The sequence below is a fragment of the Typopeltis vanoorti genome, chromosome 9 (genome assembly GCF_054136105.1).
Source record: "Typopeltis vanoorti isolate ZY-2024b chromosome 9, IOZ_Tvanoo_1.0, whole genome shotgun sequence".
Classification (NCBI taxonomy): domain Eukaryota; kingdom Metazoa; phylum Arthropoda; class Arachnida; order Uropygi; family Thelyphonidae; genus Typopeltis; species Typopeltis vanoorti.
The window spans coordinates 66731187-66758798 of NC_143557.1; the positions used below are offsets into that span (position 1 = coordinate 66731187).

General features: G+C 35.9%; 1 protein-coding gene across 2 annotated transcripts; it reads left to right on the top strand.

Moving 5' to 3' along the window:
• Positions 1-15252: 15252 nt before the first annotated feature.
• LOC150103110 (uncharacterized) lies at positions 15253-26753 on the top strand. 2 transcript variants are annotated; one of them, XM_090397445.1, is made up of 4 exons: positions 15253-15391; positions 18862-19597; positions 24325-24473; positions 26139-26753. In XM_090397445.1, exons 2-4 carry the CDS (start codon positions 18867-18869, stop codon positions 26297-26299), a joined length of 1041 nt encoding a protein of 346 aa, XP_090253571.1. In that variant the 5' UTR covers positions 15253-15391; positions 18862-18866; the 3' UTR covers positions 26300-26753. The 2 variants fall into 2 exon arrangements, with proteins under 2 accessions (XP_090253571.1, XP_090253575.1); XM_090397449.1 differs by having other exon boundaries at positions 15323-15391; positions 18867-19597.
• Positions 26754-27612: the final 859 nt, after the last annotated feature.

Sequence of the window (27612 nt, forward strand, 5' to 3'; positions counted from 1 at the left end):
CGTGAATATTTACATCATTAAGTAACTTTCACAGCCACTAACAGTAGTAGTGGTGCAATTTGCTTTTCAATAAATAAATAAATAGGAAACAGAGTTTCTCAAGAGTACAATAAACAATCAGCGATTTACAACCTTAAAAGGATGACAAAAATAAACAGGTAATTAGCACTATGACACATGACACTGAATGTTTCAGTTGACTAGGAATCCAATCTGCTCCTGAAACCTTTAATGGCCAAAACTTTGGCCATTAAAGGTTTCAGATCTCACACTGGATGCAATCATTCAGTGTGAGATCTGAAAAAAAAAAAAAAAAACTTCGATCTAGCTATACACGTGCCTACACCTAGTAATGCAAAACATTTTAAGAAAAAGAAGAAGCAGTTTCACATCGATTTGAATTTTCTACTAGCTAACCAGCATTTTGAGCTCCCAATAATGGTTTTCAAATTAATTTTTTTATAAAGCTGAAATCCTCTTTCAAACCAAGAAAAATCGATATCTAGAAAACCACCTTTGTTATTCTCTGAACAAAAAATTATCGTAGCTTCAAAATAATTTAAGTTAATATAAAAATAAGTTAACATCTAAAATAACAAAATTTAAGAAAAAACAAAAATTAAATCGAATAAAAATTTAAAAGAGGGGAGGGAAGGCGAATCTAAACTTTCTGTATAGGATGATGCTATGGCATTACTTGCAGGAATGACGATGACCTAAATGCATTTATTTCAAAACTACGAAGATGTGAATAATTGAGTCTTAATCAATAACATGCAAATTCGAACTGACTGGAAAAATATTGGAATCAGGCGATGGAATTTAAATACCAACGTGAGCAATAACAGTTAACAGTGAAGATATATCACAGGCAGAAGTAAAATGGAAAAATATGGGAAAATAAAAATTTAACAAAAGAAACAAAATTAATAATCAATGAATCAGTAATTATATTCAGGAATCAGTGAATATATTCAGGCAATGACAATCAAGGAAAAGAAGGAGTAGCCATAGTATTCAACACAAAACAACACAAAATACGAGGCTAATCTTCTTGAATGGCAGTCAGACTCAAGTAGAGTAATGTGGGCAAATATGAGAATCGGGAAATGGACAATGAGACTTATTTGTGCCTATGGTCCCAAAGAAGGTTCTACTAAGGTAGAAGTGGAGGAATTTTTTGAGGCTTTAGAAAAAGCAACTGACACAATGAAAAAGGAAAAGTTTGTCCTTGTTGAGGATCTAAATAGCAGAGTAGGAAATGATTGTGAGACATACAAAAATATTTTGGGAAAATTTGGAGAAAAGAGCAAAGCTAATAATAATGGCAAAAAGCTGTTGGATTTCTGCTCAGGACATGGACTGGTTATTACTAAAACCATGTTCCAACATAAAAATGTGCACAAATTCACATGGAGAGAAGAGGCTAGGAATAAGAAAAGTCTCATTGACTATGTTATTGTTGATAGTGATGTTTTCTCCCTGGTGCAAGACACCAGAGTGTACAGAGGATTTGAAATTGGAAGTGATCACTATTTAGTCTTGAGCAGGATAAAATTGAATTTCATATTGAAAAGAATAACATGTAAGAAAGTTTTAAAGCGAATAAAAGTTGAGCAGCTCTCAGATATGAACTGTAGACTAAAATACAGAAAGATTATTGAAAAGAAAATGAAAGAGTTTGAGAACAGAAATCAAACCTTGGAGATTCAGTGGCACACTCTGAAGAAAACATTGATTGATTCTGCCAGAGAGGCATGTGGTGAGGTTGTGTGCAAGGATAAAAAAATCAGAACTCCCTGGTGGACACAGGAAGTTAAAGAGGCAGTGAAGGAAAAGAAGAAAGCATATCAAAAGTTCCTGGCAAATAACTCAGCTTTTACTCTTACAGAATACAGAAACAAATGTAAGAAAGCTAAACAAAAGTCATGGGTGGACTTTGGCAAGAATATAGAAAATAAATATCAAGAAGGTGGCAAAATATTCTGGAGGTTGTTGAAGAAGCTTAGAAATGGAGGAAAGAGTGCTGTAAAAGGAGTTAGAGATGATAAAGGTGACATGAAAACAGGAGAAAAAAATATCCTTGAAGTATGGAGTAATTACTTTGAAAACCTGCTAAATGAAACAAGCAGTGATGACAGCACAGTGATAAAAAACACTGACCAGGCATGCAGTCAGGAATACATATCCATACGTGAAGTAGAAAAAGCCATCAAAGGCTTGAAATGTGGAAAGGCAGCAGGAATAGATGATATTCGACCAGAAATACTGAAGTATGGTGGTATAAAAGTCTTACAGTGGCTGCACTGCATAGTTCAGAAAGCCTGGACAGAGGGACGAATTCCCGATGATTGGAGTAGAGCTCTCATAGTACCCATATAAGTACCCATATATAAAAAGGGAAATAAAACTGAATGTGAGAATTGCAGAGGTATTTTCCTACTGAGTGTTCCTGGCAAGATCTATGCATGTATACTTGAGAAACGGTTGAGAAGAATTGTGGAAGAAAAGCTTGGTGAAGAACAAGCTGGATTCAGGCCAAACAGAGGCTGTCAGGATCAGATCTTCACTTTACGACAAATAGTCGAGAAAGCATGGGAATACAACAAAGATCTGTATTTAAGTTTTGTCGATTTGGAAAAGGCATATGACAAGGTGCCAAGAGAGAAGCTATTCAATACGCTGCAGTTATATGGTGTCAATGGGGAATTATATCAAGCAATACTTAGTCTTTATTTGAGTTGTAAGTCAGCAGTTAGAATTGAAGGTAGTGCAGGAAGATGGTTTAATGGTAAATCTGGTGTGAGACAAGGATGTACATTATCCCCTCTGTTATTCAATATCTATATGGATCACATTATGAAGGAATGTGGTATTAAACATGATATCAAAATTGGAGATGTTAATGTCAGCTCTTTGCTTTATGCGGATGATGTTATACTTCTAAATAAATCCGCTACAAGTCTGCAAGATTCTCTGACTAAATTGAATAGCTGTTGTAATAGATATGGTATGAAGGTCAGCAATAAAAAGACAAAGACAATGAAAATAGGCAGAATCATTGAAAATGTCAACTGTGTTGTGAATGCAGAACCTGTGGAACAAGTAAAACATTTCAACTACTTAGGCTCGATTTTTACTGAAAATGGTAAATTAAATATAGAAATAGACAACAGAATCAGCAAAGCTGGTATGGTGGGAATTCAATTGAATAAATTCATATGGAATAAGAAAGAAATTAGTCGGAACTAAATTAGCTGTATACAAGACAGTGTTCAAACCAGTTTTAACTTATGTATCCGAGAGCTGGGTCAGAAGTAAAACACTTGACCAAAGACTAGAGACCGCAGATATGAGTCCTGAGAAAGATTAGGGGCATGAAAAGATGGCATCAATGGCAATATCATATTAAAAATGAGGATATTAGGAAAGAACTTGACATTGTCAGCATCCAGGAATGCATTAGCAGAGCGAATCTCAGGTGGTATGGTCACTTAAATAGAATGGGAGAGGAAAGATTAGCAAAACAAGTGTTCTCTGCCAGGTTGGCAGGAAAACGACCCAGAGGAAGACCAAGATATAGGTGGATTGATACGGTACAAAGTGCCTTAGACGATAGAAATATGATCTGATAATGTTTGAGTCTTGACAAGTAACAGACTGATTTGGAGGAAAATTGTAGATAGGAAGTTAGTAATGATGTAATTTTTTTATGTAGTACTGTCATATCCTGTACACCCCTTGAGGGTACATGGCAGGAATTTGATGATGATGATGATGATGATGATGATATATGAATGTGAAACAAGAATAAATAAATAAAAAACATCGATAACAGAAGAGTAAATATGTGAAATGAAAACGTTAAGGAAAAGATTTATCAGGTTACTCTCTTACTAGATTAATTATTCTTTTTTAAGCATATTCCCATTATGAACCCAAAAAAAATATTTAATCTAGTAAGAAATTGACAGTCAGATACCAAAATTGAGATACGCAGTCGAGTCAAAATATGACTATTCCTGTTATTTCACAATCGGTCATTCCACACCGCCAGATGGCAATCATATCAGGAGAAAGCCACTATAAAGGATAGAAAACATGCGTGACGTGTTCTTCATTCAAATTTGCTGATCGATATGGGGATGTAATCTCTAACGGCCTTCGAAAAAGGCATGATTTTAAGGTATCGGTTGAGGATTAGTAGTGACTGGGAACACTGCTAATGAATATTGCAGGCTGTTCTATGAGTTCCAAGTGTGGGAACACACTTGTAAGAACTGCGTATCGCAAATCTAAGCGCCCAAGTCACATCGATATCGATGCTCGTGGTGAAACAGGTCACACCTTTGCGTAAGCCCACCGACGAAAAACTATGGAAGGCTAACCGTAGGCTTAATCAGGAAACGAATAGCGGCATTTCCCAGACCACGGTCCAACATATCCATATGGCCTCTGAAGTAGGCGCCCAGTCAAGGTAACCATGCCCGTGCCTAATCATCGACTACGTTTACAGTAATCTGAGAGTTGTCAATGTACCATTGAAAACCACAAAAGAAAAGTTGCTTTTTTGGATGGATCTCGTTTCCAATAATGCTGTGTGTGTGTGTGTGATAGACGGAGGATTAGGCAAAAATCTGAAGAGAGAATTCATTCCAATGTCATGGTCCAGCAGAAACGAGTTGCCTGCGTTATGGTACATAGGATGTTTTCTTGGAAATCTGTTGGAGCTCTAATACCAAAAATCATATTGTGCATTGCACAGCACCTATCCACTGTGACTGATCAGGTACGCTCCTTCATGATGAGCGTCTTCCCAGATGGCAGCATAGGTGAATTCCAGCAGTATAAAGAGCCATGCAATGTTGCCACTTTCGTTGGGGGAGGGGGATTGAAAAAATGACGGAGTTTTGGTTTTGCAATTGAGTTTGATGGTTTGCGTTTATTATGTGTCTTGAAGATCATGCAATTTTTGAATCAGTGCTCTTATCGAAACAGTTCAGAGTCCTGCAGCAGTGCCGGTAAGACTACAACTGCACGGTAAGCATTTTTTTTCTTTTAGGTCCACATTGAGAGATATGGAACAGCAGCCAAACGAGACGTTTGAAGAAGTATATCGGGAATTTATCAGACTGGGCGAGCTGCTCAACAAAAATTGGTCAGGAAAGGTGAAACTTTATGATACGTTTCCCCCGGCAAGTGTCACAGACGCGGAGATTATGGAAGATCAGTCAGAATCGGCAAACCCTACTATTTCTGATTTTCAAGAAGTCTGCGTACGTAAAAAGTGGAGAACAACAGATGCACCACTCAAAGACAACATAATGGAACAACACGATCAAGTTTCGGACTCCACTGCTTCTCCCGGAGAAAAGGTGCCTCCGATTATATTACGAGAGAAGCAGAGATGGGCAGCTTTAAGATCAACAATGTCCAACCTACACATTGGCTATGTAAAGGCCAAAAATGTGGACGAAGGAATAAAGATATATCCTACAACGGTGATAGACTATAGGCGACTAACTAAGAAATGGACAATAGAGGTATACAATATCGTACCTTTTCGCTCAGCTCGGAGAAAAATTTAAAAGTGGTCCTCCGTGGCGTCTGTAAAGACATTGATATAGAAGATATAGTTGCTGATCTTAATTTGAAGGATCTACCTCCTGTTAAGGTCAGCAGAATGTACAGATCCAAACAAATCTCCCATGCCGTTAGTCCTCGTAGAGATTCACAACATATATAAAAATATCTACAACTTGAAAACTGCGGGCTCATTGCACACCAGAGCCACTCCGAAAGGGCATCTTCTGGGCAGTGCCATATGTGTCAAAAGTTTGGTCATGCCCAGAAATTATGTAAAGCCTGAATTTAAATGTTTGAAATTCGGGGCAAGCCACCCAACTAATATCTGCACAAAGCCAAAAACAACCCCGGCTAAATGTGCCAACTGTGGTGGCCCCCACCCTGCCAACTACAAAGGATGCATTCAGCACCCAAAAAAATAGACGAATGGAAACAACCAAACAGTCCTCTTTCTCTAGTATAAGAACACCAGAGGCCCCGACACCACAGCCAGAGACCTTCAAAGATAGAGTGAACCAAAAGCAAACAAGAAGTTATGCTGACGTGGCCTGTACAAACAAATCAACACCTACAAATCTAACAGCTGTTATTACAGCCTCTCTAGCTAACATGCTACAAGACTTCAGCTTGTAAACCCTTCAGCAAACCTCCACGAAAAGATTTCTCCGTGAAACACAAGTCATCCTCACAGCGCTAATTGATGAGTAGAAACAAACTTATTCCAGCCTCTTTGCAGATCATTGCATGAAATGCAAATGGCTTAAGAAACAAAATTCTGGAGCTGCAAGAATTCACTAACAGATATCAACCAGATATTATATTAATCAGCGAATCTCATCTACGACCCTCAGATAACCCTAGAATAAGGGGTTACTGCCTATACAGAAATGACAGATTGGTCTATAGAGGTGGTGGCACTGTCATCTTCATTAAAAACTACATCAAACACAATTCTGTGAACAGCCCTCCAACCACTAATCTTGAGATCACGGGCGTGGAAGTGTTCACCAGCTCGGCTGGCAGACTGAAAATCTACTCTGCTTACAACCCACCCCTATAAACTCTATTACACTCTGACCTAAATGCCATCTTATGCATCAGAGAACCCACCATTATACCGGGGATCTGAACTCCAAGCACCCTGCATGGAATTGCAGATCCACCAACAAGAACGGTTGCATCCTTTCCAACTTCATAGGATCACACAATGCTGTTGTGGCAGGCCCCACCGAACCAACTCATCTTAGTACGTTTGGAACTGCGGACATCCTGGATATAGCAATCCTGCGGGACATTAATCTTCAATACAGCCTAAAATCATTAAATAAATTGTCATCTGATCACAACCCAATACCACTTCAGATGGAAAGACAAGAATACCTGTCTCCTCCCCCTCACTCCTATATATCGTGGGAAAGATTGTCGGAAGTGCTCAGGGATAGTATTGGCCCTGTTCCTCACATTCGTACAAAAGAAGACAAAGAATCTACAGTTACAAGCCACTACTCCCAACTAATTAACTCCGCCATAATGGTAGCTACATTCTTCAAATCTGTCCACAAGCCTGGTCGTCTGCCTGAAGACATTATGAACTTGATCAGGGAGAAAAACAGAGCCAGGAAAAGATTTCGTAACATTCATGCGCCACAAGATAAAACAAATCTGAACAGACTTACTGGAGCTGTAAGAGATGCACTCAAGGCACATACAGACCATCTATGGGAAGAAAAGTTATCCTCTATATCACCTACTGATTACTCTGTCTGGAAATTACCAAGAAATATCATAAACAAAGGCAAATATCTTCCCCCAATACTCTCTGACCAGGGCCTTGTACATACACACTGATGCGGACAAGGCGGAGGCCACGGCAAGAAATTTGGAAGAGCAGTGCAAACCTGCATATGGAAATCTAGACTTCAATCACATATACAAAATTCACAGACAGGTCAGACCCTCACTCAAACTTCCTGATACCAGTACTGGCAAAATTTTACCCACATCACCTGGTGAAATACATATTATTAAAAACTTAAAGAACATAAGAGCTCCTGGACCAGACGGCATCTCAAACAGGGTGATCAACTTGTTGCCTCGAAAAGCTGTAGTGCACCTGACCATTATAATAAATGCAATCTTAAGATTTCACTATTTCCTTCCACCTGGAAACTGGCGGATGTAATCCCTATATATAAGCAAGGCAAGGACCCCCACCTACCGCAAAATTATCGTCCAATCAGTCTTATCTCCAACCTGGGTAAGGTTGCAGAGAAGGTCATCCTCTCACGACTCCAAACCTCAGTAAATGACCTAAACATCCTCCCTAAAGAATAGTTTGGTTTTCGGCAACACCATAGTACTACCCAGAAAATCCACAGAATTGTGGAGTACATCACCACCAGCTATAACTGGCGCCAGTGCACAGGAGCTGTTTTCCTAGACCTATCCAAAGCACTTGACAAAATCTGGCATTTCGGACTGCTACATAAACTTATCTCAGCCGGTATCTCACTAAAAATGGTTCATCTAATCCATTAATATCTTAAGAATAGATCAATACAAGTCAAACTCAACGGTTCTACCTCATCCCAGGACCATATATTTGCTGGAGTGCCGCAGGGATCCTTACTAGCTCCATTGCTGTTTTCTATATACATGTCGAACATCCCGCACAATCCGATGTCTTCCATCTTGGCCCTGTATGCAGACGATACAGCAGTACTAACCAGATCTCTCCGACCCGCTTCATTATCAGAAAGCTTCAAGAAAACCTTCTAAAGCTGGAGGGTTGGGTCTCCAAATGGAGAATGGAAGTCAATCCCCAAAAAAGCTCAGCCATTCTCTTCTCGAAAAGGCCAATATCTCCTGCAGGAGATGTATTACTATTCAATACTAAAATTCCCTGGCAGACAGAAACAAAATACCTGGAGGTAATTCTATGACAAAAAGCTAACTCAACCATCACATCAAGTCTGCGTGCGCAACGGCATCTAAAGCCACTGCTCAGATCTATCCGCTAATTAATAGAAATAACAAGCTAAGTAATAGAATCAAATTGCAGCTACACCAGATGACGATTCGTCCTATCATCACCTACGCCTCTCCAATCTGGAGCCACACCTCTAATTCTAACATTATCAAAATACAACGAGTACAAAACAAGCACTTCAGAATTATTCTGAACTCCCCACGGTATATTACAAACAATCAACTTCATGGAGATACAAATATTCCCTATGTTTTCTCTTTCCTACAATCTTTAGCATCTAAGTTCTTCCTAAAGACGTCTATTCACCCCAACGATTTGGTTCAGCAAGCTGCAGCATAGGAGGCAACGGACATATTCAAACATAGATGACCAAAAGCTATATTAATCTCCTATAGCGATGCATAATGCCCATGCCCAATCAGGGAGAGCAAACTGCTCATAAATTTTACCCTCACTGTAACCGCAACAGATAGCGAGGAATATGAAAAGCATCTTGCTTCACCCCTAAAGCCATAAATGTCAATTGTTAATCACTTTCGTTGGAGAATGGCTCGAGGAACATGACAGTGACCTCCAGGTGTCACCAAGGCCTCGGAATTAGAATCAGATAGAAAATCGCTGCGATTGTGGATAATATAGAGATTGTTTGAATCCTGCACTTTTAATACTTGCAGATCTACAGGAAGCAATCCTGATGGTGTGGTATACAATATAACTACTGTAACGTTCAAATATGTTATCGAAAATCCATGCCATGCTGCATAGGGGAAGTTCTGATCAACAAGAGAAGGGCCTATGAACCTATTAGGACGATGGTCATATTTTGACTGGACTGTGTATTATAAATGCAGCAAGCTTAAGCTTGTTGCATTTATATACTGTAGCTTCTATGTAAAAAATGAAGAAAAAGAAAAATTGGTTTCTTGGTAATATAAGACATAAATGAGCACAAATAAATTCATTTTATTCTAATTTTATTGCATTTTTAATGCATTTTTAATTCTTATCTAAAAGTTTTGTTCGTCCATGTAACAGACGAACAAAACTTTTAGAAGATCTACTGCTGTAGTCTTATCATCAGCAAAACTAGGAAATGGTTTTGTTGTCAATTAGAGAAAGTCCATAACGAATAATAATCGTTCTTGTTCTCGATATGCAGAATCATCTGGACGTTACTTCGAGGCCAAAAAGTATCCGGATAACACGGAATAAATAATCTGCAGTAATGCCATCACAATGCAATCCCAGATTCTATATATATATATATACTAGGGGTGGGATACGTGACCCCCTTGCGACTACGGCGCCCAACCCCCCGTGTTCCGGACTGGTAGGCCGGTTCTCCTTCAATTCTGATGACTCGAATTTTGAAGACTCGAAAGTGGGTCCTCTCCCCCCCCCCCCTTGCGACTACGGCGTCCAACCCCCCGAGTTCCGGACTGGCAGGTCGGTTCTCCTTCAATTCTGATAACTCGAATTTTGAGTTTCAAAACGTGACATACAACGTGACATAAAAAGGCTTATCATTTTATATATATAGGGTAGACTGGGGGAGGGGATTCCGTCCCCCTGGCGCCTACGGTGCCCAATCCCCCGAATTCCTGGCTGGTAAGACAAAAAACGTGACATAAAAAGGTTTCAAATTTCGGCTTATCTTTTTATATATATATATATATGATCAACACACGAAAGGTCACAAGACCTATAGCACCTTAGTGCCGTGTGGGAAAGAGGAAGGAATATGTTCGCATTTTGCTTGAACAGCTGAGGGTTGTAATCTTTGGGGAAGGCAGAGTGATAAAGACTGTCTCCCAAAGGACAGAAGTAGGTGGAATTAAAGAGGGGGGGGGGGGAAGTGAAGTAGTTTCGATGAGTTTCAAGATGGACTGTAAAATGGTGTTGGTTAGCATTGGCTCTTGTTTTAATGATTTTGGAGAAGAGTGGAGGAATAATAGTGGCCAATTCAGCAGAGCACTCTTCATGAAAATATCTGTAGAAGAGGCACGAGGTAGAAACTGAATGTCTGTGAAAGAGAGAATTATTAATTAGTCGTTAATTGTCCTCTTCTAAATAGAACCGAGCAATCTTAGAGAGGATTTTGGTACCGTATCAAATATTGTAGCAATATTCCACGGCTGGACGGATTTGGGCTTTGTACAGAGTTAGCAGCTGTGAAAGGATTAAGTAGTGTCTTGTGCGAAAGAGTACACCAAGTTTTTTGGAGGCTGTAGAAGCCGTTGAAATGTGGTTGTGCCAGGGAAGATCAGAGGAGAAGGTCATTCCAAGAAGAAAAATCTGATCGTGTTTGGATATCTCAGTATTACTGAAAGTAAGGGATGGATGCGAGCTCTTTCTTGCAAGAGATCAGAAAGGACTACGTTTTGGTCGCATTGAAGTTTACAAGGTTGTTCTTGCCCCACTGGGATATAGCTGGGAGTTCGGAATTCAGGTCACTAGTCATGGTAGATCTTGAGGATTCTAATACTTCAGCACTACAAGGTTTGTCAAATAAAAAGGAGGAATGCAGTATACTGTCATCGGCAGAGCTACGAATAGGATTGGAAGTCTGTGAGAGCAGGTCGTTTATATGCAAGAGGAAGAGAATGGGCAAAAGAACAGAACTCAGGGATACTCCTGCATTGGTGGGAAAATCCGAGGAAAGTAAACTGTGATGGCATGGTGGCATGACACGTAGTGAGCGACCTGTGAGAAAGTTGGCGATCCAGTTGCAGAGTGAGGAAGGCAGACCATAGGATGGAAGTTTGTTAAGTAGGCCCCTGTACAAAACTCGATAAAATGCCTTTGAAATGATTCGAATAAATGAAAAAAAAAAAAAACTTAATGATATCTACGATATCTAATGATATCATTTGCATGTGTTTCGTGAAAAAAAAAACATTATTATGCGAAATATATCGACGAAACTAAGAAAAACATATAATAATCATGACATTAAAACAATTCATCTTCCATTTTATATTATGTTGAACGATCTGGTTTTCATACAACCATTGGCGCACCCAGGGGAGGCCTACCCAAAGAAAGAAAAAAGTAAAAAACACTAGAAAATTTTCCAAAAACCTTTTCCTAATTAAAATTAATTATTTTTATTTATGTTGTGTCGTGTCTTCTATTTCTATACTACTTATGAATTAGCAGTTACATAAGGTGGGAATACCCTATAGCTCTCGGGAATCACGGCCTCTGTGAACGCAAGAAGAACGAGGTAGTGCTCGGGCGAACCGAGCGCTACTTCGTTTGCCCGAACAGGGTCAGAGGAGATCACGAGCAGTGGCGACTCGTGGCTTGAAATCGTGCGGGTGCTGCAACTTTCGAAATATACACACTTACAGTGTGTAAGTACAGTGTATACGTGTTTGGATAAAACTATCAAAATTATGGTAAAAATTTTAAAAAAAATTAAACATGAAAAAATATTATCGATTATTTGTTATCGATAAAATTATACAGTTTGGTATAATTCAAAATTACTTAAAAATAAAATATATTCTTCTTGTTTTGTTTCATGAAAAAATGTTGTTTATTATCGATAAAATTATACAGTTTAGTATAATTTAAAATTACTTAAAAATAAAATCCATTCCTTTAATTGTAATGTCGAAATATTTAAAGAGACGGAGTAAACACGATAAGTACTACGAACACTCTACTACTGGCGCAAACTGCATATAAACAACAGTGGAACTTTGCGACGGACAGTGCCGCATTAGGCTAATAGCTCCTATCTCACTATGACGTGCATATGCTTGCGCGCGTAGCAATATGACACTGTAGTGACCACAGTGCTGCTAGTGTTCTTCGCCCTCCTAAGTGCTACAAGATGGATTTTTATTATTTTTTTACGAAATAAGAGAATTGTATAGGATTGTTGATGATAAAATTAAATATTATAAGGAAATATAAATAAATTAATAAACATATTTATATATCGAGAAAAATTAGGGGTGCTGCAGTTCCGTAGTGCCTATGCACGAGCCGCCCCTGATCACGGGTATCATGTATTGGTGATCACTGCAGATGCTCAGTCATAGGTCGTATGCAATACGTAGTATCTATTCTCAAATCGTTTGCTCAACTCGCCCCTCCAAAGATTAAATCTTGAATGTAGCCCCCCCACCTCCAGATTAGATCCTTAGTGTGCCACTGCATACAACTAATTCTTACCATTCTATTAATCTTCTCTCTTTCTTTCTCCCTCGCAGTCAATCATTTCCAAATTTTCTTCGGACGGTTTGTCCTTCTGGTGGTGGAATCCCCCCCCCCGCATATATTTGCTTTGAGGGGATTCCCTACCACGAAACAGACATATTTCCAGGATGAAAAACTACCACCTCAGTATAGACAACCACGTCTTTCCAAGCAAGAGGCCCAAGCTGTTCCGAATGCGCTACTGTGGCACTTAATTACTTTTTAAAAAAAATTATATATAATTATAATCCATTATGATTTTCCACTGTAGTCTATAATTTTATGTTACACGATAAATGAAAAGTAAGCATATTCATTTTTATGGGAAATAATGCTGTTTAGTTATTTTATTGTTGTTATTATTTACAAAATGCATTAGCATTAATTGCACTCTTTCTGTCTGTCCTTACTGATATAACTCTTATTGGTTAGAGAGATTTTCTTGAAATTCAGTATTTGGCATCTTTACTAAAATTTTATCAAGTAAAACAAATTTTAATTTAAATCAGGTCATTTTTAGTGAAAAATCAGGTAAAATGGTTCGAAGGGATACAAATAACAACTTCTGCTCTCAATGGACAGAATTTAATACAAGTAAGCATTTAGGATAGCTACTGAAATTTGTAGTATAATTAAATTTTGATTTAAATCTAATATATTGGCAAAAATTATTAGAAACGATATATAGAAAGATGCTACAAACAATAATAAAATGACGAGCCAAAAAATGCTATAGAGAAACACAGTACAGTAACGAAGTATGAAGCGCCTGTGGCAAGTGTCTAACTTGCGTCCGCCTAACCCAAAAATTACAAAAAATGTTAAAAATTTAAATGTAACAAGTTAAATTTTACTAAATGCAATATATTAAATACTTACTATTAACCCCCATCAAAATGAGCTGCAGTGTGTTGCACTACTACTACTAATCGTATGATGATACACGGCCGTGAGTCCCCTTTACGGGGAGGTACGGCACCATCTTAGTTCCCCCAAATTTTATCCGGGCTCCGGAACTGGCATAGCTGACAAAATCAGACCTACGGCTGGGTCAGTATTCCTGACTGTAATCCGTGCGTGTTCATTGGACTGGTTTGCCTGGTGGAAAAAACCCTGCTGTCCACGCCCAAGACCGACTAACTTGGCTATGGCTGAGGAAGATCCTTAAGCTCCTCGCGTCGTCGACGGGAATCGAACCTAGGACACTCCTTTCCCAGGCATATGGTTGCGAGTCGCAGAATTTGTGTGTCAAAAGCGGCGTATAGCCGAAATTTAAAAATGCAATATAAAATAGCGGATTTTTATAACTATTTATTTATTTTTATTTTTTACGATTGCGCCCGTGGTGGGCGCCTCTTTCGCCACGCCCTCGTTACGGCTCTGGAGAAACGTGTCTTTTTTTATGACTAAAGGCTGTAAATCATTTTATGATATCCATAAAGAATCAAATAAATGATCTTGGCAATTTAAATTCTTCTGTATTGTGTGGTTCTTAACAAATCGTTTTTATCCATATCTAATTCATGAATTTTCTGCAACTCATTTTATTGATGTTTAAAATGCATTTAAAAGATCATCTTAATGAAGTGCACTCAAAATAAAAACTTTCTCTTTGTATTAAACTAAAACTTAGCACATTATTACCTGTACAAAAAAAAATGTAACCAAAACATCCACAGACTAGACTAGTCCATAGGAGGAAAAATGTATGCCTGGGGTGGTTAACATACTCGCTAAGCATTTAACGAGTATGTTTAGTATTAATGCATTTATTTTTTTTATTTCGGAATTTGAATCAAAATATCACGTTTTTTTTTTTTTTTTTTATCTTGGTTAATGACCGTTGACCTCTTTGGAGCACCTTGCGCCATTTGCTGGCACCTCAAGTGGTAAATACACGGTCTTTATTACTATGTAATTAATAAATTAGATCCCATCAGATTGTCTCTTTAACGAATGCAAATTAATGCTCTTCGTGTAGATTTGATCTCGTTTGAGTCAGAAATCGGTTATTTACGGGGTGGGTGGAAGTTGTACAATCGAAATCCCTTCACAAATACGTCAGCTTCTTCTACCTTTCCCAATTTCAGAGAAGACGCTGCGTAACTCTACGCATCCGGTATGATAATCTTTACACGAGTTTAACTAAGTTTAATTTGTGACTTAGTAACAGCTCAAGTGAAAAAAGAGGTTGCTACTTTCACCAGCTCACGTTTAATTAAATATAATGTCAGTATTGTAATATCAAGTAACATATGAAGTCCAGCTTTTAAGAGTTGTCAGTGAACTGTATCTATGTGGTGCCTATCGAGTAACCAAATCTTATGCAATGCAATGATAGGTCATGTCCACAAGGATGCTAATCAGAAAAAGAAAAAAAAAGAAAAGAAAAATCACTTAAAAGAAAGTAATAAACACCCGACTTAAGTTTTGGTTTGGTTTTTACATATGGAGTCCAAAGTGACATGTCAAGGTTATAACCTCCGGAGAGTAGAAATAATATTCTAATTCAGCGTTGCGCAGCAGAAACTAGCGGTTAGAGAGTGTTAAAAGGATAACTCAAAAGTAGAGGAGAACACCGTCATAGTCTCAAACCAGAACTGTGAAGTAAGTTTTTCCGGACTTCATCTGGAGTCCTCTTCTGTTTGTTTTGTTTTGTTTTGACTATTTTTTTCTTTTTTTTTTATGGTAAATTTAGATAAATTAAAAATATTTTGAATGTCTCGATATTTTAGAAAGGTCAAGTTTTTACTTAATGAAACGTTTGATTTGTAGAATTTTATGTAGACTAAAAGTTGACTATCATGTTATTTGTGCTGCAAGTTTTAGAAAATGCTTATATTTCATTTCAGAATTCTTCTTCTTATTATCATAGGATATAGACTAAGTAGTTTGTCTAATGCTATATCTTTCTTGATCATCCGACACTTTATTTTCGGTTTATTTTATATTTATACAATAATTCTCGTAGTCTGTTATTGTCCGCTGAATTTAGATGTTCTATTCATTTGCATTCATATTTACATAAGTAGCAAAGGTCTGTAATTTACTATAGTTAGGTTCCGCACTTTTCTATATCTTTTTATTTTTTTTTATTTTATTTGATAGAGCACATCCAAGGCATCTGAAAATATTTACGTGTTCTATTATTTTATTATCTATCACTATTTTATTTCTAAGTGGGTTTTCTCCATTGACTGCCGTTATTATTTTTGTTCCTTCTAGATAGTTTCATACTGTTCTCAGATTTCATTTAATGATTTCATTGATCTTTATAAATCATCTTCTGATGTTTGATGGAATTTAATCATCTGAGAATAATATTATGGCTATCTCTCTTTATGAGTTTATTTATATTTCAAATGAGTTTCTGTTGTTTACAGATATATCAAAATATAAAGATGATAAACTACATTCTTGCTGTGTTTCTCTTCATGTTTATTTCCATTCTGATATTTCTTTTAAATTGACTTTGGCTATTTTATGTTCTTGAATATATTCTTTGAATTGACATTTAAAGCAGCTAATATTCTATTTTTTTTTACCAGTTAACTTTATGAAAGTCTTTTTGTACTCAATAAAAAGCAACGTGTATTTTTGTTTTTGGAAGGGAAACTCTTCTCTTTTCAATCATTTTAAGGCTAAAACTGAGCAGTATATGCAAGAACAGAATTTTCGGAATCCATTTTGTTTTCTAGTAGTTTATCCTCTGTAGTTTTACTAAGTATGCGTACATCTTGTAACCTGCATTGTAGGCTTATTTCCCAATAGTTGTTGCAGCCATTTTCATTTCCTTTGTTTTCGTTTATAAATCGATTTATTTGGCGCTATTTTTCCATGAGCTTTGGTTTTTTTTTTTTCTGATACCCCAAACTTTATTAAAGAATCTCAGATTTTTTTTTTAAATTTCGCATACGTTTTCCCATCATTCTATATTTATATATATTATGTGACTTTCACTCACGAAACGTTGTAACCCTTGCAGCACATAAGCCTTCAACACTAAACATTAGTATGGATGAACTGAAGATTTAGAAAAAGTTATATGTTTAGTCTCTAGACTAAATATACATATATGTATTTAATAATTTCAATTATTAAATGTAAAGGCATGATTTAAAATCTTACGTATTTTTACCAAATATCCATTAAAATTTAATATACCCGGCTATCTCAAACAAAATGTTGGTGTATTTGGATCATATTCTGCTGTACTTCCTCATCGCTGCCTCAACAAATTATAAATGTGAAAATTCAAGATGAAATTTTTATTCGCACTTGACAATAATAAAGGATAGTATTCTACGAATCGTTTATCCTGCAAGGCTGAAAAAATTATACTCATATAATTGTACAAGTTAGCGTAAAAATAACGTTAATGAACTTCAAGGAAGCCTACAAGATGAAAAACTTTATTATTATTATTATTACGTGACTGGCACAATGACTAAAAATACCATGTTGACATAGACAAAAAAAAAGTCTAAAACAGATAAGATTCTGGTAAATAATAAATATAAGATCTTATATGCGGCCATAGTGATCAAGGAAAGGAAGCAATAGCCACAACCTTCAACACTAAACATGAAGATAAACTTCTTGATTAACAGGCAGTTTCGAGTAGAATGTTAAGAAAATATTTCAAAACGGGAAATTGGACAATTCCTCGAAATCCAATAGAGAAGAAACTAACATAAATGGGGGGGGGGAACGCAAAAGTCAGTACATTGTTAGCATTCAAAAATGTGTAAGCAAAGCTAACCTATGGTGGAAATAGTCACTTAAATAGAATAGGAATTTAGGGAAGGAAAGGTTAGCAAAACATGTTTGATCCCAAGATGACAGGAAAAATGTCTAGTCTAGAGGAATATGAAGAATCAGGTGGACCAATGCAGTTGGAAGTGCCCTAGAAGACAAAATATAAGATCTGACAATACTTGATAGAATAGTTAACAATGCTGTAAACTTAATCATACGGTACTATCATGCATCCCTTACACACACCCTTGAGGGTACATATCAGGAATAGTGATAATGATGATTGCATGACACCTCCAGGTCTCATACGTGGAGGCCGTTCTGCTACGCGATCGATCTACAGTCTACTAAACACTCCACTCTCCACTGTCTACTTACACCATCTCCTTCACACTACACAGTACTTTTGCCTAACAGCCAGACAACATATAGTATTGTGTTGTTTGGCAGTTTGCTTGCTTTTTTTTTTTTTTTTTTTTTTTGAGAGCTTCGGGAAGGAAATATCCTACTATCTCAGTTTGAAATCGGTTAACCCACTTTATGATATAAAAAAAAAAAAAAACGATATAAAAATTTGTCGCCTCATGACAAAAATCGAACCTAGGTCTTCTTCAATCGAAGGGCGCATGTCCAATCGTTCTTTTATCATATCAACCATCTTGATCACCCATATTTGAATGTTTTCCATTACTCCTCATCCCCACAAAACCCAGGCGAGCAAAGGTGAGCACGGCTGTCAAGATGCGGTCGTATATTAGTGGAATAAGAGTTTTATGTATTTTATAGATTATTTCCGAATAGTGTGTAAATGTAAGACAAAAGCTTCGACTTTTCTTTCCGTTTTTAAAATCTCGGAGTAGATACAAATGAAATGCATAATAAAATACTATGTATTTGTATTTAAATACAAACACATACTTTTAAAAGCGTTTCTGACCGCGCCTTTTGTATTTTATGAGTAGTGATCTGAAAATCCATAATATTTATTGTTCATCAAACTCGTTAAAGTCGCTCTCACTATTAATTAAAAATTAGTTATCTTGACTGGTTTTTATATTTTAAACTACCGTTTATATTTTAGCACAGGCTTTCTATACCAAAACTCTTTTATGTCTCAAAATCAGGAAATGATTTTAAGAGATAAAAGCACAACTTCGAGCGGAAAGAAACAGTGATAAAAAAATAAATAAATAAATAAAATTTAGAGAGCACATATTTAGATCTTTCTCTCTTAACATTGTGATTGCAATTAAAGCATGTTAATTTTTTAAATTTCTAACAGTTATATAGCTGCTTGTATAAACATTTTATTTTTCTAGTAAAGATGGCGCTAATAACAGAAATATTGGTGCTGGCTTTATCGATTAGTTTTGCTCGAGCTGCAACATCCTGTCCATCAGCCGAAGAGATATTTCCATGCGTTTGTACCACGGTCTCTGATGGAGGAAGTTACACGTTAATCATCTGTCCAGAAATACATAATGCATCCCAGTTAGAAGAGGTCACCGAATCGATGAAAAGTTACGTGATTGATCGTTTTATAATCTTAAACTCGTTCAAAGAAGAGGGAAAAGCTTCGGTTGATGGTGAAAAACTTCCACCCGTTTGGTTAGCTGCTCTTCGTGTAAAAGAAATAGAAATTCAAGACAGTGCCCTTTCTATGTGCTTTCTTTGTGAGGAGCCGCTAGCCGGTCAAGAGGACTTCTTAAGTAGTTTGACCGTCACACAGTCGTCCCTTTCTGGCCATTTGTGTTCTTCCTGTAACAGCCGGTCCAAGTCCTTGTCTACAAAAGGACTGGAGAGGGCGCCGAAATTAAAACAGATCGATTTTTCAGGAAATAGTATTGAAGTCATAGAAACTTATGCCTTTCCCAGTATACTACGAGAACTCAAGAAAATTATATTGTCGAACAACAAAATATATCAAATTAATGACAATGCCTTTTCTAACCTCCCTCAAGTGGCTGAAATTGACTTATCCCACAACAAGCTTAATTCCATTTCCCGAAAATCATTCAGACCTATAGACCATGCCCTGAAATCTCTGGATCTGAGGTGAGATCTCCTTGTTGAAAGAAAAGTTTGAATTTTTAGTATTTAAATGTAATTATTATTTTAACTTGACTTTATTTCATAACACAGTAGGCATATGAAATAATTTAGGAAAAAGGAAGAGAAATTCATTGAATTATTGATTATTTAGAAAGAGATTTCAAAAGGAGAAAGGGCCTTGCTAGATTTAGTCACTGTCTCTCTATTAACTTTGATGACAAATGTAGAAGTATCTGAAATTAGTGTTAATTGCTTTACATCTTTTTATAAACTGTTCTAGATTTCAAACAATTTTTATTATTAATATACAAAACTAATTCAAAGTACGAAGGTTGAAGGAGGGGGAAAATACCGACAAGATGTAAATTCTCATTTACAGTTCTTCACCGAGAACTTGAGAAGATATATCCACAAGGGGTATTTTATGGGCACGAGATGTACTTTTTGAGCTAAAAACGCATTTATTCCCTAAAAATATTATTATTATTATTCCAATAAAATTCAAAAAACTCCAAACCCTGCCCATAGAAACTAAATATCTCACTATCGGACATTCACACAAAGCGCAGAACCTAAAACCACAATCATCACGTAGGTGAAAACAACACGCTATCTCGGACTTTACTTCGATGCTGATCAAAGTTGGAATAGCCATACAAACTATCTACACATCAAGCTTAGGATAATAGCAAGCAAACTATACCGATTAAAAGACATTGCCCCAACACACATAAAAAATACTAATCTATAAAGCATTATGTGAAAACATTTTAAGATATAAAATCACATCATATGCATTCTGCGCAGACTACAGACTTAACAGGTTACAATGGTTGCAAGATAAAATCGTAAAACTGATATTCTGGGAACAACCCACACTTATGCAGGAAGCACGGACACAACACAAAATATTTAAGTTGAAACCCTTATGCCACTACACAGTCATGTTAAAACATTATTACAGCCCAACCTATAGAGTAACCAGAACAACATATCACATAACAAGACCACAGTCAACAAACTACATAACATATAAGTACAATCACTACGGCAAAGCCACCCGAAACTTCTACGTACCTGACATGATAAACAAACTGCCGTTCGACAACAGAAACCTAGGAACATACAGAGAGCTGAAACAGGCGCTATATTAATATTATAGAGAGAATGAAAATTAGAGCAATTCCTGTTTCTCTCTCTCTCTCTCTCTCCCCCTCACACACACACACACACACACACACACACACACACACACACACACACACACACACACACACACACACACACACACACACACACACACAACCTATGACAAACCCCCTCTCAAAAAACCATCACTACAAGAACACAAACACACCATATCTAAATCCAACCCTACTTGCAAAAAAAAAAAAACTACAAAAAAAGAAAGTTAAACTGTAATAGCAGTTGAAGTCTTCAAGCGCATACCAACAAACAGTAAAAGCAACACCTGGCTTGCAACAGTATAGAAACATAAACCATGAAACCACCGCAATCTATTATCTTCCTCAGATAAGCTCTGCTAAGCTTCGAGGAAGAAATCAGAAATGCCTCCCAAAGAAAGAATATAATACATTATACAGAAGAAAAAAAAAAAAAAACTAAACCTGTTGTAAATATGTAATATTATGTGTTGTAAATATGCAATCAGAATATACAATCATAATTTCAATAATAATAATAATAATAAAAAGGACTGAATTTAAAAAAAAAAAATTATTTAAAAATATTATTAACTTGCAAGTTTCTGTTATTCACAATTGTAATGTGTTATAAATATTATATATATATATACACACGTGTATATATAATTATTACTGTATCTATGTATGCAATTTATCTAAGACATAATAATAAATAAATAAAATATTTTCAAATATTATTAAGTTGTAAGTATGTTATTCACAATTGTAATGTATTATAAATATTTCATATATATACGTGTATATATAATTATTATTATATCTATGTATGTAATTTATCTGAGACATAATAAAAAAATTATTATTATTTTAATAAGCAGATCCTGATTGCAAGTACTGATGTCGGGAGAGTTAGGTGAACGCTCCACTGGTTGAAAGAGGTCAGCAGTGGTATCATTTGGACTATAGAGTAACCAGAATATTATTATTACAGCATATATGGTTCGAATTCACGTTAACGATGTGCCAGAATTATCAACATAAAAACATTACAATAACTACCCTTAGTTAAATCTACCAGGTTTCACATTCTTAGTGGTACGCTTCTTCGAGAAAAAAAATTTAAATGTTAAAATCAGAGTAGCACAACATTCAATGCTGAGTCTGCGACGCTCACATAGCTGATAAGAAAGAAGACCTGTTTTAACGAACTCCTTGATTTTTAATGCAATGGACTGGGAGCTCATAACATTTCAGAAGTCTCCTTGAATTTTTTTTTTAATGTGATTCCCACGCACGAAAAGTTGTAAGCCTATATATAGTACGTGAGTACCGTGAGTGGGCTAAGGATTTTTTTTTCTTATTTTTATTAATTTTTATAATTTTTTGTATTTAATTTATTTTTAAATAGTCCAGAAACCCTGCTCTAGGACCAAACGTGGAACTTTTCCGAGCTACTTCACACCTCCAATAACAAGGATGATGGCCTCACATCCAGCGATGAAATCCATCTCCCACCTAAAGACAATCACAAACATTCATGCCCACAGCTGGATTCCAACCTGTGACTTGTTGGTTGGAGAAAGAAAGAAAGGATATGCTAACCACTGGGCCAACCAAGTGAATTTCTGGATATAACTATTATAAGCAATATACGCTATCTCGATTTCTTTCCAGGGTACTTAATGACTTATGTTTTCTTTTCTTTGCTTCTCGGCATCTTTGATGTGTTCTACCATGAGGACCGGCCGTTTGCCCTACGTAGTAGATACCACAAAAACCGTAAATTGCGTAAACCCAGTTTCTGTAGGGAAAATACGAAACCTTCCGTAGAGGGTCGAAGGCAACTATTATTTCATTCTGCTTCGATATATTGCTGTTCTATCCGCCACGTGGATATAAGGTAGAGTTATGGTTCGTCTGCTGTCTCGGTTGTTCTACTCGTAATTGCCTTGTTATCTAGAGAGGCTGTTTTTTAAATATCTACAACAGCGTTTATAACCATTTTGTGATAGGATTATACGCCCTAACATATCACATATGGCTCTGCTAATGCTTTCTTTCTTTCTTTATTTTTTTTAAAACTAAGTGGTGGTGGTAGGATGTAGAAAGGAGGTACTTTCTGGTATGTGCTGGTTTCCCTGTAGACAGTACATTTTGTTCTCTAATCAAAGCTCCCCCCCCCCCAAGAGAAATGGTAGGAGCCTAATGTCTTGTAATTCTATAGTAAAGCGAATGCGTGTGCTGATGAAGGTAGTTTTAATAGGCCATCATTTCTTCAGTTGTTCCTCAGATCCTGGCCGGATGATAAACTAGCCCGAGTCTATTCTCTGGTCGCCATTCGGCGTTTGTTGTTTCAGTTCCGGTTCGTAGGATCAAGTCAGCTTCTCTCACAAGCAACTGAACTCACACAACAGTGTTGTCATCCACACGCCACATGCATAGTTGCAAACTGTCGGCATTAGTAATTTTTCTTCTTTATGTTAATCCCTCACACGAAAGGTTGTAAACCTGTAATATATTATCACTAGAGACAGCTAACATATCAAGTTTCGCTTCACCCTCTATGTCTGAAAAAATTAGAAAAGTTGGTTCCCGTCTGAAATGCATGCCGACTTATTATTATTATTATTATTATTACAGTGGCGTAGGTGGGGGGGGGGGTGAGGAGGGGACGGTCCGCCCCGGGAGGCACTTTGAACCTTTTTGAACTTTTGCAGTTATTCTAAAATACAGTCTCGAGAACTCAGTTCCAAATATTGTAATACTACTGCGAATTTTCCCCACAATTGTAGTAAGCGTTGCTAGTTGTGAGAGGAGTTTTTCTAAATAAAATTTGATTAAGAATTATCTACATTACTATGAAATAGACTTCGCCAATGTCATCGACGATTTTGCTAACAGAAAAGCAAGAAAAATGACATTTTAGAATGTTGAATTTAAAGTTTTACTTCAAAAATAAACATAGTGTTTTAATTTTTTTCCCTATACGTCGTTTTGACTTTTTGTAGTAATTTTGGTGTGTATTGAGAGTGGCGGCAAACTCTGGGATCGCTCCGAGCGACAACAGCTTTAGCTACGCCACTCTATTATTATTATTATTATTATTATTATTATTATTATTATTATTATTATTATTATTATTATTATTATAGTATCAGCATATAATCTAATCCACCTATTTGGTCATACAGAAGGGAAGAAATAGTAGAAAACATTCACTTCTTCTTGTACTGACCACATAAGTATACGGGCATCTCCACGTAGCTTTATAACATGCAGCAAGATAGCAGACCATTATTTCACTGCACTGCATCTGCCCGCTAAACTTAAACGCTTAAAATGCACTGCGTCTACAAGACAGCACGTTAGCGCTATAAACGAAAATACAGGGTGTGTATAATTTATTCAGGCCATTACATGAACCTTAATAAACTAATTATTATAGGAGCTATCTTAAAAACGGTTGCTATAATTAACAATATATTTTCATACTAAATTGATAAGCAAAGCATAATAGGAAATCCTCAATTTATATGTGATAATTTCATGTTTTATTTATTGCAGTTGGAACTCTCTTTCTGCTTTGCCGAGGGACATGTTTACCAATATGCTAGCACTAAGAGAAGTTAAGTTTGGGTACAATCAATTACAAACTCTACCAGCAGAGACGTGGTTGAAACTACCTTCGACAATTGAGAAAATCGATGTCAAAGGTAATGTTATAATTTGTAAAAATCCATTTTAGGTCATTATAATGACCCTAAAGACAATAAAATGTAGTCAGTATGTATCATAAAAGCAAAATTTTCGAATTTTTAAATAATAAAAAAGAGTTATTGAAACAAAAAATATTTTGTCCAAATATTACGATATGTCAAACTGTTACGATACAAACACGCTCACTGTTTGTATCGCAATAAGTACGTCAGAAGGTTGCGTTTATTTTTATGGACTTGAATGCACTAAAATAAAAAATAAATATAAAATCCTGTCCGCGCGGTTAGCCTAGTGGCTGTGCCCTTCGCAACCATATCCCTGGGGAAGGAGTGTCCTAGGTTCGATTCTCGTTGCTGATGTGAGGAGCTGAAGGAACTTCCTCAGCTATATCCCTCAGCCAATCTTTGGTGTGAATAGTAGGGTTTTTTCCCATCAGTTTATTGTAGGGTTTTTCATCCCACAAACCACCCTTAAGAAGTCAACACTATGGATATAGGATCCACCGAGGAGTAGAGCTGACCATCTTATCCTGTAAAGTTCCCCCTAAACTTTTGCTGATAACCAACTAGCAAAATTCAATGAATAGAAAAGGTCAGGTGAGATAATAAGTCTAAAATGATCGTGCAGGTATTTAAAAATATTGAATTGATTTTGTTTTTCTGAGATGCGAATGATATATATTTCATACAAGCCAGAATAAATGTTCAGTTTCTCAAAAATTCGAATACAATTTTCAAGACATCTTGAATGCAATTTAAAGTTAATGAAATATTAGTAAAATGATAGAAATATGTTAATATATTGATATTATCGTTTGTATCTACGAGAACTATTCTTTCTCTCTCCCTCTCTAACTGATCCATTAAATACTGATCGCTAAATAATTCTTCAATGAAGTTCTGATAAGTTTGAGGGCCGATGATTAATAAACCCTGGACACCGCGAGGGAAAAGGAAGATGAGAGAGAGATAAAAGCTCTCAGAGTTAAACTATATTCTCCCACAATCACTATCAAAAGTCATTACTTACCGTTAAAATGATACTGTAGATTTTTTTTTGCAATGTTAATCACTGATAGATAAACTAGTGATCTTGCCGATTGTAAGTAAATACGAATATGTAGAAAAAGCCAGCAAATTTTACAGAATATTTAATAATTGAAAACTTTTGTACCAAGTAGCAGTAATACTATGGTAACAGTTAACGCGCATTCTGCAAAGTGTTGATAGCCATAAGGTAATAACAAGGGTAAAACGTATTTGAGCACTATAGCTTGTGGTCACTTTTAGTAATAATTTTATTGCTTTAAATTACACCTTCAATTACTCAACTATCCGCTCTCCTTAAAATAAAATCCACCCATTATTACTACCAGCAGTAAACAGGACTCACTGTATATTAAAATTGTCTACTGTGGACAATCTGGCGTTTTCGACAGCAGAGTGGCAGACAGTGCTCGATAATAAAATAAATATTACACAATAAACATCATATTTTTTGTTATGCAATATTCTGATCACATTATGATTGTTAATCTTGCTACTTGGAATACTAATGTTGTGAAAATCCATTAAATCATCATAGTTATATGTACTGTTAATAAAGATAATTAAGAATATCATAATTAAGAAGAATAAAAGTGATTTGAATTTCTTTTCCAGGAAACTTTCTTGTGTGCAACTGCAGTATTTCGTGGCTCTCTCGATACTTCGAAAGAGTTTCTAGAGTGATAGGAAAGTGCGTTTCTCCCAAAGAAGTAGAATCTCAGGATTTGAAAAGCACCTCAGCCAGTTTAGTGCATAATTGTCCCAACATAAATTAATGGAATTTAGAAAAATTGTTGGACATTTTATGTTACTGAGCCATCGTAAGCCAGAATATTTTTTTTTGAGATTTTTCATTATTTTTTGTGCACGATTTAATTATTCTGTAAATACAATACATGGTTGTCTGACTGACTTGTTTGTGAATTTTCACTGCAGACGAACTTAATAAAATATGAAATTTAGTTTTTAAATGAACATGATAAAGTTACTTAAACATATTTAAAACTGCAGAGTTTAAGTCAACCTCTTGTAAACAGTCATGCTAACCAACTTGTTCGAAGGACTTGAAGTTTAATATGCATAAGTTGAAAAATGCTGAATATGGATGTTATACTATATTTGTGTTCTTATACTGTTCTGCTATATTTCTATGACTTAAACATAAAAAAAGGGGAAACGAGTATATTTCAAAATGTATTAATATTTTATAAACTTTTTGAGAAAAAATAATTTGATTTTTGGTTTTTTTTGTCCAAAGAATGTTTATCTAAAACTCTTTTGTTTTTGTTTTTTTAATCCCCTGCAGATTTTTTATTTGATTTTTTTTTATTTCTTTTCAAAATCAGCAACAATTCTCATAATTTTCCTATTGTTTTCAAGCCATTCTTGAAGCTTCTAAATGAAACTTTGAATGAGTCTTTTACACCATTCCAACATAAAAATGATTAAATATTATCCAATTTCTAGACGTGTTGTCACGGGAACGGTAAATAATCTTATTTGATAGTAGACTTGTACTTGGGTATCAGTCATGTTTTGATGAGCTTTCTGTGTAAGGTTCAATGATCGATTATGAAAAAACTCGGTCAGTTAAATTGAGTTTTATTTATTCTATTCTGTTAATTAAACTTCTTGACATTTGAATGTTTTCGTAATGTAGTAATAAGTTCTAGCTCATAATTATAACTTGTGGTAGATGAATTTCACTTGCTGGTGAGACCATAACCCCTAAGAGACCTAAGGCGGCTTGATAAAGTTGAGCAGGATTTCCAGATTATCTAACACATTATATTTGCTGTAATTAGCGTAAAGTTCGTTTACAATTTTTCGCGTGAGGCTCTGAAAAAATGATATAAAATAAAATAAAAGCAAGAGTAATGCATTGAAAGTATCAGTAAATTTATATTAGACTTAAAAATACTCTTAATACTTGTCAATTCACTAATCTGCTCTTATTAAAAGAAAAGTCGGATCACTTATACTAATTATGCTCTTGTAAAATTAACAAAATGCATTTAACAAACTCGCATAAAAAAGTTCCCCCTAAACTTTTGCTGATAACCAACTAGCAAAATTCAATGAACAGAAA

What these genes read in the sequence shown, in the direction of transcription:
- LOC150103110 (XM_090397445.1), top strand. Translation starts at nt 18,867, where the DNA reads ATGGCGCTAATAACAGAAATATTGGTGCTGGCTTTATCGATTAGTTTT. An exon ending in CTGAAATCTCTGGATCTGAG is followed by an intron (nt 19,598 to 24,324) that starts GTGAGATCTCCT and finishes TATTTATTGCAG; the next exon opens with TTGGAACTCTCTTTCTGCTT. An exon ending in TGAGAAAATCGATGTCAAAG is followed by an intron (nt 24,474 to 26,138) that starts GTAATGTTATAA and finishes TTTCTTTTCCAG; the next exon opens with GAAACTTTCTTGTGTGCAAC.